The sequence below is a fragment of the Tupaia chinensis genome, unplaced genomic scaffold (genome assembly GCF_000334495.1).
Source record: "Tupaia chinensis unplaced genomic scaffold, TupChi_1.0 Scaffold000271_1, whole genome shotgun sequence".
NCBI lineage: Eukaryota > Metazoa > Chordata > Mammalia > Scandentia > Tupaiidae > Tupaia > Tupaia belangeri.
Window position 1 is genome coordinate 3,742,137 of NW_006159752.1, and position 12,383 is coordinate 3,754,519.

Sequence of the window (12,383 nt, forward strand, 5' to 3'; positions counted from 1 at the left end):
GCCGCCGCCGCTGCCGCCACCGCCACCGCCGCAGGGTGCTGTCTCTATGGCGAGGAGGAGGATGAGGAGCGCGAGCTCAGCAACACAAGTAGATCTTGCGTCTGCCAGACCCGCGGGGGAGGGGCGCATTGGGGAAGTAGGAAGGGGGCGGGAACGGTGAACCCGAGATCGTGCTTGGTGGCACCGGCTGAGTGCGGCGGACGGAGGAAAGAGCTTGGTGGCTGGGGGTGAGGGCAGCCTAATCCGGACAGAGGGGCTGGGGCGCTAGTTGGGGGTGGCGCCGAGTGATGACGTGCTGGCTTTGTACCTGGGGCTTCGATGTGGGACGGAAATCGCGAGTGGAGGGCGGTGGCCTAGATCCTCTGCTCCTCGTAATCCCTTCACGCACCGGGGCTGGGGAGTCGATCTGACTTCAGTAAATGTTAGCACCTTCGCCCTGGTTCGCGGGCAAGAAGAATTGTCTATGACTTGAATACTTTGTAGGGTCTTCTTGTTTCTGGGGAAGTCTGGAGTGGGGAGATGCTATCTCCAGACACGAGAAGGCCTATGGGGCCTCTTGTACTGCAGTAGAAGCAGAAGTGGAGGAAAGCAGTTTTAAACTACAGGGTCTTCATGAGAAGAGAGAGAGTGAGAGAGTGTGTGTTTAAGTAACAGGGTGGGGAAAGTTATGAAGGAGAAAAGGAGTGGAGTCCTGGATCTCCTCTGGTTTCTGTTCTTAGAGCACTAAAGGTTGTATTTTTGACTCTTTGAGTTTAGAAATGGGCCACAGACCCTTCTCTTTTACCCTTGTTATGATTTTTCCCCCCAAATGTGTGTGAAAAACGAAGGGACATTTGGAATTTCTCTGCCCATGAATCAATATGTTGGTTTGTATTGTTATCATTGAGCATTGTGTTTGTCGACTAGAAACGCGAGATCTATCTTTAGTAACCAGGGAAAATGCCCCAAATTTTAGGAGATTAGAAGGAAACATTCAAATGCAGACATTGTATTGCCTTCCTTCTCCTCCTTGCAGTTATGAACATTCAAACACTATCTGTGACTTACTTATTTCTTCAAAAGAACCTTTTCTTGAAAACTTTTTTTGGCCCCCTAATCTGACTTGATTGTCAGTAAAGTAGATTTTGTAATCAAGCCAAATTTCGAATGTTTTGTTCATGAGGGATACTAGTAAACACTACCTTTGTTATGGTAACATTTAATTTTGTTACATGGCTATAAATACAAATGTTAAACTTCAAATTTTTATCTGGAAATGAATGGCTTCATAAAGCTTTATGCAGAGGGTGCGTTGAGATCGCAGGACTCTTAAATTATTCGAGAGCTTTAAAAATATGATTTATATATACATTAAAAACTTTTTTTTTTATTGCCAGAGGGGTACATGCTTTAGCTAGAGAGGGAAAGGGAGAAAACACCCCCTCCTGCCCCAGTGAAACACCATCATGCCACAAACCTCTTTCCTCCATTTTTGCATCCCATTTGGACTTTGGGCATTCTGCTACCTGGCATGCTCTTTAAGCCACCAGGGCAGGATCAGACCATGGCTAGTCATATGTAGTCCAGCTCCCTCAACCACTAGGTCATGAGGCTGACCCAGCAAACATGATTTTTAAGTAACAATGAAAATTAGAACCAAGAAATCTGTGTTGTAAATCTGTGTAATTTGTATGACTTCAGACAAATTAGTTTGTAATTTTGATTTTCTTTTGAATCAAAGACTTTGAGTAAATAACCTCTTATGTTTGCACCAGCTCAATTATTCTATGATTCAGATTTCTGATATAGCTGGGTTTTATTCTGGGATTTTATTTTGACAGGTACATAAGTAAAGGATAAAGTATTTTATGAAGCACATCTTCAATCAAGTATCACATTTGATGCTTGGCATCTAGACTCCCTTGTGCCCTCACTATGCCAGCAGCAACTGTAGATCATAGCCAAAGAATTTGTGAAGTTTGGGCTTGCAACCTGGATGAAGAGATGAAGAAAATTCGTCAAGTTATCCGAAAATATAATTACGTTGCTATGGTATGCCTGTGACCAAATCTTTAAAATGCTTCTTATAAAGAGTGCAAGAAGAAGGACTTCAGAAGTCTTGAAGTTTTCTCATTGATTTTTAGAGATTAATTTAATCATTAAGATAAAAATTTTTATTCTTCGACCAGAAGTCATCAGGAACACACCTGTAATTTGACACATGGGTTTATTACTCATTGCAGGGGAAAATTCATTGGGAATCATGGAGCATTTGAGTAAGAGAGTGTTAAAAGGGTCTTTAGAATTTAGGCTTATGTTGGGCGATTTTAGGGAAGGCTTAGGGATGCCGGGCTTTGCTGTGGACTCTATGCTGTGAAGAATCTGATCCTATGATTGGCTATCAATAATTTTTTTTAGAGAGAGAGATTTTTGCTATTGGGTACACATACTTGACAGAAAGTGAGAAATCATCTCCTGGAGGGATGATGCAATCCCTTCTCCATTCTTCTCACAGGATTTTGAGCATGCACACATGTGCCGGTGTGAGTTTCATTTCTTCGTAAATTAACTTTATTATTGTTATTTTAAGTTTGCTGCAGGGCATATATACTCACCAACAAGAGAGAGGGGAAGTAAGAAAGCAAACTGCCAGGTCTGGGACTCAAACCATGATCAGCCATATGGGAGCCCAATGCCTCAACTACCATGCCCCCTGCTGCCCCCACCCCCCTGCATGAGTTTTATGCTGCTGTGTTCAGGACTCGAACCCCGGCCAACTACCTGGGAATTCAACAGCATAACCATTACACCATTTGCTAGTCTTGGGTATCAGTCATTCTTAACTGGAATAAAGAAAGACTAGAGTGAAACTAAAGCTGCAGAGATGTGCTAGTCACTCATTTAGCCAGGGTAAAGGATATGTGATCGTTCTTGTGTCTTGGATTTTTTTTTTTTTTGTCCTTATTTAGACATGATTTCCTATCTGATGTTGAAGTTCTATGAAATTATTTACATTCAACAGAACACTGGGCCAGCGCTTAGGAACACCAAGGCCTGGTGGTTAGAACCAGGGAACTCAAAAGCCTGGGAGGTCCTGGATGTCTTTTCAACAAAACAAAACATCAGATCTCCCTCTGAAACATTGTTAGTGCAGTTTTTTTTTTTAATTATAATGGTAATTCCTTGAACATACTGTACTGTTCATCAACTCTGCTTTTTTACTTGATGTTCAGTCTGCCTGAACTATCTCAATTATTTTTCTTCTTTACTATTGTGTCTTGTTTATCTGTTGCAGCTACTCTGCTCTAAGATCAACCAAATTATTAGTTCCTTAATGCCAGAGATTAGTATATTCTTTATCCTTTTTCTTACCAATATCCACCATAACATATATTGGGTTGTCAGAAAAGTCACGACGCATTTTTTGCGGGGAAAACGAAGTGATGACTATTGCGACAACCCAGTAGTATACAATTGAGTGGTTTATGAATTGTACTGAATTTAGAGAAGTTTTGATTTCACTACTGTTTCACTGCTGTGACTTGACGCGTTTTTATTCTTAGCAAGCCCTAGTTTGAATTCTACTGATAATGTCATTTTATGAGTATTTTTAATACAAATAAGTAAATAAAAAATAAGTATGATTTTTGCAGAGGGATAAGTCAGTTGGTTAAAATTTGAGTATTTGTACATAGATAATCTCTAATAAAGTATACTTAGCTGTAGTTAGAATTGCAGTTTTGTCTTCTCCATTGGGAATTATTAAGGATCATTTACTTCTCAGATAAGGAGTGGCAGCTTTAGCAAAGTAACATCCTACACAGATGACTTGGTAGCATGCAGTTCCTGACTACATGCTTTCTGGGCTGTAGTTTTATAGAGCTAGTCTGTGAATAGCCAAGTAGTTTTAACCAAAGAAATTAGGAGGCCAGTGATGCTCCTAATTATTCTGGTGTTGATATAAACCGGTCTCAGAGAAGCAAGTGGAATAATGGTGCATTTTTTACATTGTTTAACTGGTTCTTCAGCAACATGATTTTAGTATTAGGATATTGTAAGCATAGTTTTGTGTTCCTAGGAAGACTTGATTTTTTTTTTCCCTCCATTCCTTGGGTATAGAATATTTGGTTGCATTCATGTTTATTTTATGTATAGATAAGATTATTTTTTATTGGTATATCTAGAGTGAAAAAAGGTCAGTGAGTTTATAGATATGGTTCTAAAAGTAATGTTCTTCCCAGTTAAAAGGTATTTTGTATTTGAGCATATATATGTAGAATAGTATCTGTTAACAGGATTCTTTGGCATCATAAATTATTCTTGGAATTTGGCGATTGTGTTTATGATCATGTAGTAAATAATGCATCTTAAAACTGTTTTACAGGACACCGAGTTTCCAGGTGTGGTTGCAAGACCCATTGGAGAATTCAGAAGCAATGCCGACTATCAGTACCAACTGTTGCGGTGTAACGTAGACTTGTTAAAGATAATTCAGCTAGGACTGACGTTTATGAATGAGCAAGGGGAGTACCCTCCAGGAACTTCAACTTGGCAGTTTAATTTTAAATTTAATTTGACGTAAGTGAGAAATAAATACATAACTCAAACTAATTTTAGGAATTGATTTTCCTCAAGTATGGTAACATGCTGTATGAATTTGGTATAGGTATTGTTTATATATATATATATATATATATATACACACAAAATTTCAAAAGTTTAGATTCCTTTTTAATTATGAGACAAAAGTATTGGGATAATGAAGGCTTTAAATTAAATTATTTTGATTTTTAGATATGTCGTTTTAAAAATATGATTGCCACTTTTTTAGGATTTGAAAAACTTTTGGTCTTAAAAATATATCTTGATAGAAAAAAATGATCTTATGACATTTTATTTTCACACTTTTCGTGTGTGGTTTTGAAATGCAGATTTCTTTGTTATACTCTTTGTCAACAGATTTTCATTTTCATCGTACTCTAGGTTATGAGTAGATTACATGTCAAATGCAGTAGGGCATTTTGTGGAAACTCGGGTGCATTTTCCTTTCAAATCAGTGTTAGGTATGATTATGTTTCCAGGTCAGTTCTTTTCCATCCTGTCAGGATTTAGGGCACACACGCATATGTATCTGGCACATTTTTCAGGCTACTGGGGCCAAGACTCGACCTATCCTTAGCCATGTGAATCTACTGTCTTAACTCTTGTGTTGTGGGGCTGACCCCAAAACTGGTTGCTGTCTTATAGGTGATGCTCAGGTATACCTTAAGGCTCAGGGGTAGTTGTTAGTTAAGGAATTGCAGACTACTCAGAATAAGGGTACGTATACTTAACAAGTTCTGTAAGAGGTAGCATCTAGGCGTTGGTAGCAGTTAGCTTTGGTGATGGAGAAAACTATCTTTTGAAGACAGAAGGAAAAAGGACAAGTAGATATAAAGACAGAAAGTTGATAGTCTGAAATTTTCTCTAAAGCAGGTTGCGTGGTGAAGCTATAAATCGATGATAATCAGATATTAAAAAGCTTAGAGAAAGAGGTCTGAAACTATTACCATTTCTTGTTAAGGAGTCACTAAAATAAGTGTAAAAATGCACGGTAAGTCAAGGTTAAGTCCAGGCTGTAGTTGAACCTGTAAACCTTTAATTAACCAGAATCTTTACTGTTTTGATATAAAATTCTCCAGCTGCACTTAAGAGTGAGAGCAGATTGTGGAAGAGAAATGAAGTGACAGAGTTTGAGAGATAATTTTTTTTATATTCCATGAACGTTACTGGTATAAAAGAACGTTACTGGTGAAAAAGTAAGAGAAAACTCAAAATGATTAAAACAAGAATGGATGAGTTTACTAGAGGCAGCAGTAACTTAAAGAATTTGAAGTGTCAGAAGAAAAGTTAGAAATCTTAGATTTGGCAAAACGTCAAATTTATTCATTAGTGTGTACAGAATTCGCAAAGTGATTTTTTTTTTTTTTTTTGGGAGAGATTTTCACTGTGGGGCGCGTGCGCTCGCCAGATAGACAGAGACAGAGAGACAGAAAGCGAGAAATCACCCCCTCCAGGGGGGATGGCCATGCCGCAGTCCCTTCTCCTCCATTCTTCTCCCAGGATCTTGGGCACGCACGTACACGCACCCGGTGTGAGTTTAAGCCACCAGATCCAGGACTCAACCTGCAGTCGACTACATGGGAGTCCAGTGACATAGCCATTACGCTAACTGTTGGTCCCTATAGCTCATTTTTGTAGGCACCCTCACTACAACTCTTTCTTCCATTCATCTTGAAACTCATGTACATTTGACTTTTAGGCAACATATTTTCTTTTGTTTGTAAATTATGGTTTTATGCTTTAGTCTGTTTTATTAATCTAAGATGTCCACTGTAGGTTAGACTGTATATGAATGCTTAGCTTTTTTTACTTAACCTGCAGTTAAGTAAAACATCTTACTTGTGGGTAAATATTTTTATTTACAGTTTTTAAAGTCAAATGATAGTTTTTACTTTGTTTTGAAGTGCACTTTAGAGGGCCAACGGGTAGTGTGATTAAGGTGCTGGACTCCCACGTGGCCAACCACCGTTCGAGTCCTGAACCTGGTGGCTTGCATCCTCTTCTTCCCTTTCTCTCTTTCTCACATGCATGTGCGCTATGGCAAAATAAAAAATAATAATGATAAATAAAATTAAATGTATAATTATTTTTAAGAAAAAGAAAATGCACTGTAAATGGTGTGACTGTTTTCAGATTTTTTAAAAAGTCTCAATTATTATGAAATATGCCTAACGTTGAATTTACCATTCTAACCCTTTTTAACTGTACAATTCAGTATTGTTATGTCCACTTCATATTATTGTGCAACCAATTTCCAGAACATTTGCATCCTGCAAAACTTAAATTCCATATCCATTAAATGATAACTGTTCCACTACTTCCTTCCCCTAGTTCCTGGCAACCACCAATCTATTTTTCTGTCTCTTTAAATTTGGCTATTTCAGATACCTCATGTAGTATAATCATGCGGAGTTTGTCTTATTGTGGCAGGCTTACTTCACTTAGTATAACGACCTCAAGATCCATATTGTAGTATGTGTCAGAATTTCCTCCTTAAGGTTGAATAGTAATTGGATTGAGTGTACCTTTTGACTATTGAGAATAATGCTATAAACTTGGCGTACAAATATGTCCAACACTCTGCTTTCAGTTTCTTTGGGAATATGCCAAGAAGTGGAATCTCTGGTTCATATGGTAAATCCGTGTTTAATTTAAGGAATCGCCATACTGTTTTCCATAGCAGCTGCACCGTTTTACATTCCCACCAATAGTGCACAAGTGTTCACATTTCCCACATCCTTGCTAACACACTTGTTATTTTCCGTAGCTTTAAAATGTTCCATTTTCCACATTTTTTTAACAAATTAAATATTTCATGATATTAACATAATAGGAAAAGCTTGGTTAAGAACATCTGTCATTTCCTGAATAAGTTATTTTTAAAGACTTTTTTTAGAATTATTTATTTAATTTTCATTTATCATCATTATTATTACTTTAACCAGAGAGAGACAGACAGGGAAAGTGAGCAAGCAAGCCACCAGCTCCGGGATTTGTACCATGTTTGGCCATGTGGGAGTCCAGTGCCTCAACCACCATACCACCTGCTGGTCCTATTATTAAAGATTTTTAAAGAAAGGAAAGATTATATGAAATGTAAGCTCTTATTTATCTATAGCATAAATATTCAAAAATTCTAAAGGAGTAAATTTAATTTTCTGTTCCTCTCCCCTGCCAACTGTTTGTAGTAGACAGGGAGAGTCTATAAAGATTTAAGTCTGGTTGTGAACACCTTTTATATCTTCATTATTTTACATTGATTGACTAAAGGTTTCTCCTTTTTTTCCTGACTTGTTGAAGAACATTAAAAGTACATTAAGCATATATAAAAGTATGTTTAACATTGATGTTCACTTGCTGATTTTTCACCAACCTAACAAATCTTGCAACCAGCAATCAGGTCAAGGACTAGAACTCAGAACTCACTTTCACTATTTCTCCTTTCACTAGCTCAGAAACATATTTTTTTTTTTTTAATTAAGATTTTTGCCTTAGACCAAGTGTGATCACTGGACAGAGAGAGATTGAGAAATCACCCCCTAGAAAGATGGCTACTCTGTGATCCCTTCTCCCTCATTCTCCTCTTAAGATTTTGTGCTTGCACACACATGTACCCAGTGTAATTTTCAAACCCCTGGGTTTCGAGCTCGTTTAGCCATGTGAAATCCAGCACCTCAACCACCATGCCACCTGCTGACCCCTTGAAAGACACATTTTAAAGACTAGCCTCATAGTATAGCAATTGAGGGGACCACGCTACTTTGGGTTCAAATCTTGGTCCCAGAGACTTGACAGACATATTGGGTGCAGGTGTATGTATACCCCAAATCCAGAGGAACAGAGAAATGAGAAGAGAATTGTATGGCCACACCTCATTCAGGGTGTTTCTTTCCCTGGTGAATACACATGGCCTCTGGTAATTAAATAATAATTAATAATAATAATTAATAAGACATTTTAAAGTGTATTATGTTTATATGGTTTTCTGTGTATATATATATATATATTTTTTTTTTTGGAGAGGTTTTTGCTATAGGGCGCGCATGCTCGCCAGACAGACAGAGAGACAGAGAGACAGAAAGCAAGAAATCACCCCCCAGGGGGTGATCCTCTCCGGATCTTGGGCAAGCACGCACACGCCCGGGTCTGGGATGCGAACCGCAGTCGACTACATGGGAGTCCAGCGATATAGCATTATGCTAACTGCTGGTCCCATGGTTTAGTATATTTCTATTGCATTTCAGTTTGAACATGGTAAACTATTTTTTGGAGACATATCCTAACTAAAATATGTGAATCAAATATTCCATTCTTAGCCCTACATAGTGGTATTTTAAATCATTAATATTCCTCTTTAACTTGTGTAGGTATATTACCTTCTATTCTACTTAACTTCTGTTTAAGATCCTGAAATTCAAAAATTCTCTATCACAAATCATTCACCTTGAAACTTTTTTGGGGGTGATTTTGCTAGAGAGCATGTGTACTTGAGGGGAGAGGAAAAGTGAGAAAGCAGCCCCCTTGGGGGTGGTCACACTATAGTCCCCCTCTATTTCTCTCTCCTTTTGGAATTTGGGGCACATACCTACGTGCCTAGTTTGTTTTTCAAGCCTCTGGGGCAGGACTCTAACCTTGCATTCGGCCCTGTGTTATCCAGTCACCTTAACCATCATGCCACCAGGTGGCCCTGAAACTTCATTTCTACTCTGCTGTATATAGATTTGGTATTTCTAATTCTTTGTTATTCCATGGCATAGTCCTTGGTAGAAGCGCCTCACACCTGCATTAGCTTCATTCTTCTCTGTAGTTAAATTAAGAGATTTTTGCCATAGGGTGCGTGTGCTCGCCAAGAGAGAAAAGACAAGCGGTGAGAAATCACCCCCCTGGGAGCGTAGCCATACTCTGGTCCTTTCTTCTCCATTCTCCTCTTGGGATTTTGGGCATGAACACACATGCACCCAGTATGAGTTTGAAACCGCCAGATCCAGGATCCTGTCCACTGTAAGCCATGTGGGAGTCTGGCAGTGTAACCGTTCACGCCATCTGCTGGTCCCTATAGTTACAATTCTTAACACTTGTATAGGTTTTATGATACTTAATGGGAGTGACAATAATGGAGATATTAGGAGTAGTCCTAGGTCATAGCAGTCATTTACATAGTATGTGCCAGACTCTAGTATGAGTTTTGAAGGCCTTTATTAGTTTCTCCCTTTTTTCTGGAATCCTGTTGTAAGTGATAGGTCACTTATATTATCTATTTGTATGAACTTTGTATTCTTGATTTTCATGTTGGTCTAAGTTAGGCTTGCTCTCAGGTACCCAGTATTTAGGGGCCAGCAGGTGGCATGGTAGTTAGGGCACTGGACTCCCACATGGCCAGCTGTGGTTTGTCTCTAACCTGGTGGTTTGCTTTCTCTCCCTCTGTCTCTCTGGGGAGTGCAGGTGCCCTGTAGCAAATTTTAAAATAATGGTGATAAAATTAAATGGATACTCTTTTCTTAAAAAGTCAGTATTTAAATTATGTCAGTGTTCTTTCAGACTTTATCATTAGTGTCAAGGGAGTAACTGTAGATCCTTATTTATCAAATGTGGATAGAGACTTCATTTGTCTATGAATAGATATTTTGAAATAGCATACAACTAAAAACATCTGAGAGAAAAATGACATTAATTTCAAGTTTTAGTCGTAATCTTTAATATTCTCTGAATTGTGAAGGTATGATTTGGAATGTCTAAATCGGTAGCATGGGATGAAACAAGTTGTGAGCACATAAGTTGTTGTCTACATAGAAATAATTTACTTGCTTTTACTTTGTTTTTTACCTCCCTTGATGTTTATATTATGTAATTAGTTTATTGTGAGCATGGAAGTAAACATTTTTAATTTAATGTTTCTTTAAAGCTCACTGAAGTTTTATTTCTTCCACTCTTTGTTGTTTTTTGAACAACAACTAGTACAGGTTCAGCTACAGAGCACGATAGGTGCTGCAGTGGTCTAGAGCAGAGCCATCGGCCGTCGGCGGCGGTCTGAAGTACGTGGAGGCCCTGGTCGCCACTGTGATGTGTAGGCTATAGAATTCTGGTAGTAATCTAGTGGTATTCTGTTTTTCCAAATGTTGTTGTTGTTTTTGAGCGATTTTTGCTGTAGGGCGTATGTGCTCGACAGAGAGACAGAAAGTGAGAAATCACCCCCCAGGGGGGATGACCACACCACAATCCCTTCTCCTCCATTCTCCTCTCAGGATCTTGGGCATGCACGCACATGCGCCCAGTGTGAGATTAAGCCACCGGGTCCGGGACTCAAACCACGGTCTACATAAAAGTCTAGCAACATAGCCATTACACTAGCTGCTGATCCCTCAGTTTTTCTAAATGTTGAGTCATTGGAAAAGTCATGACACGGTTTTGCATGGAACCACAATAGAAAAATACATCATGACTTTTCCAGTGACCCAATATTGGTATTAAGAGTTATTGGTAAGGGACCAGTTAGTGTAATGGCTATGTCGCTGGACTCCAGTGTAGTCAACCGCAGTTCGAGTCCCAGACCCGGTGGCTTAAACTCAGGCCAGGCGCATGTGCATGCGTGCCCAAGATCCCGAGAGGAGAATGGAGGAGAAGGGATTACAGTGTGGCCATCCCCCCTGGGGGGTGATTTCTCGCTTTCTGTCTCTCTGTCTGTCTGTCTGTCTGGCAAGCGCACGTACCCTATAGCAAAAACCTCTCCAAAAGAAGAAAAAAAAAAGAGTTGTTGGTGAGATAAACACTATTTGGATTCATCAAAGGACTAGACGTTAACATCAAAGTTCGTGACTTTGAACATGAGGAGCCAAGGGAAATAGGTCTGTAATAGCTTGGGGTTGGGATATATAAAACATATTCACAGACTTATATTTTGTCCTTCTAGATATAACATAACATACTTAACCATTCACTTTGGGACATAAGGTTGTGCAATTCACTCACTGTTTAGGTTATTTTATTAGAAATAGATATGTGAATTCAAACATATGCATTTTTTAGGTTTCATGTATGTTTTTCAAAGTATATTGGTATTTTCAAGGTTCTTGGTATGTTTTATATGCATACACATGATAGAGAGAGGTTCGTTTTTTTCTGGAAAATAAATGTACTTGTGTTTAAGATCCTGAAATTCAAAAGTTCTCTATCACAAATCATTCCCTTTTCACCTTGAAACTCTTTGGGGGGTAATTTTGCTAGAGGGCATGTGCACTTGTCTTGTTTCACTTGTTTAACTCTCAGTTATTGGGGCCAGCAAGTGGCATAGTGGTTAAGCACTGGACTCCCATGTGGTCCACCGTGGTTCTAGTCATAGATCCAGCGACTAAAACCCAACAGGTGCGTGTGTGTTTGTGCCCAAAATCCCGACAAGAAAATGGAGGAGAGGGGGTTATGGCATGGCCATTCCTGCCACGGGATGCTTTCTCACTTTCTGTCTCTCTATCTCTGTCTCTCCAGCAAGTGTGCATGCCCTATTGCAGAAATCTTTTAAAAAAATCAAATAATAGTATTTTATGAAAAATTTGCTGTTTTTACATAAGAAAAATATTTTTATTTGCTTTCTTTGATAACTATTGAAGGTACTGATTTTTTCAACTTTACAAATCATTTCTGTTTTCTCATTGTCTTCAATAGCCTCTGCAGAAATTTGGGCAACCTATCTTTCGATTTGTTTCTTAATTGTATAATTTTCAGCATGATTTTAAATATATTGAGTTTATATTTAAATTTTGTTTAATTCATTTTGGTTTTGCTATAGGGCATGTGCACTCATCAGCAGG

General features: G+C 38.7%; 1 protein-coding gene across 2 annotated transcripts in view; it reads left to right on the forward strand.

The window, feature by feature from the left end:
* Nucleotides 1-12,383, forward strand: part of CNOT7 (CCR4-NOT transcription complex subunit 7) — a 26,929-nt gene continuing 14,546 nt past the window's right edge. For both annotated transcript variants that reach the window (XM_006149705.3, XM_014588271.2), the window contains exons 1-3: nt 1-88; nt 1,821-2,031; nt 4,364-4,557. In XM_006149705.3, coding sequence (XP_006149767.1) covers nt 1,915-2,031; nt 4,364-4,557 — 311 coding nt within the window. In that variant the 5' untranslated portion in view covers nt 1-88; nt 1,821-1,914. The remainder of the gene's footprint in view (nt 89-1,820; nt 2,032-4,363; nt 4,558-12,383) is intronic.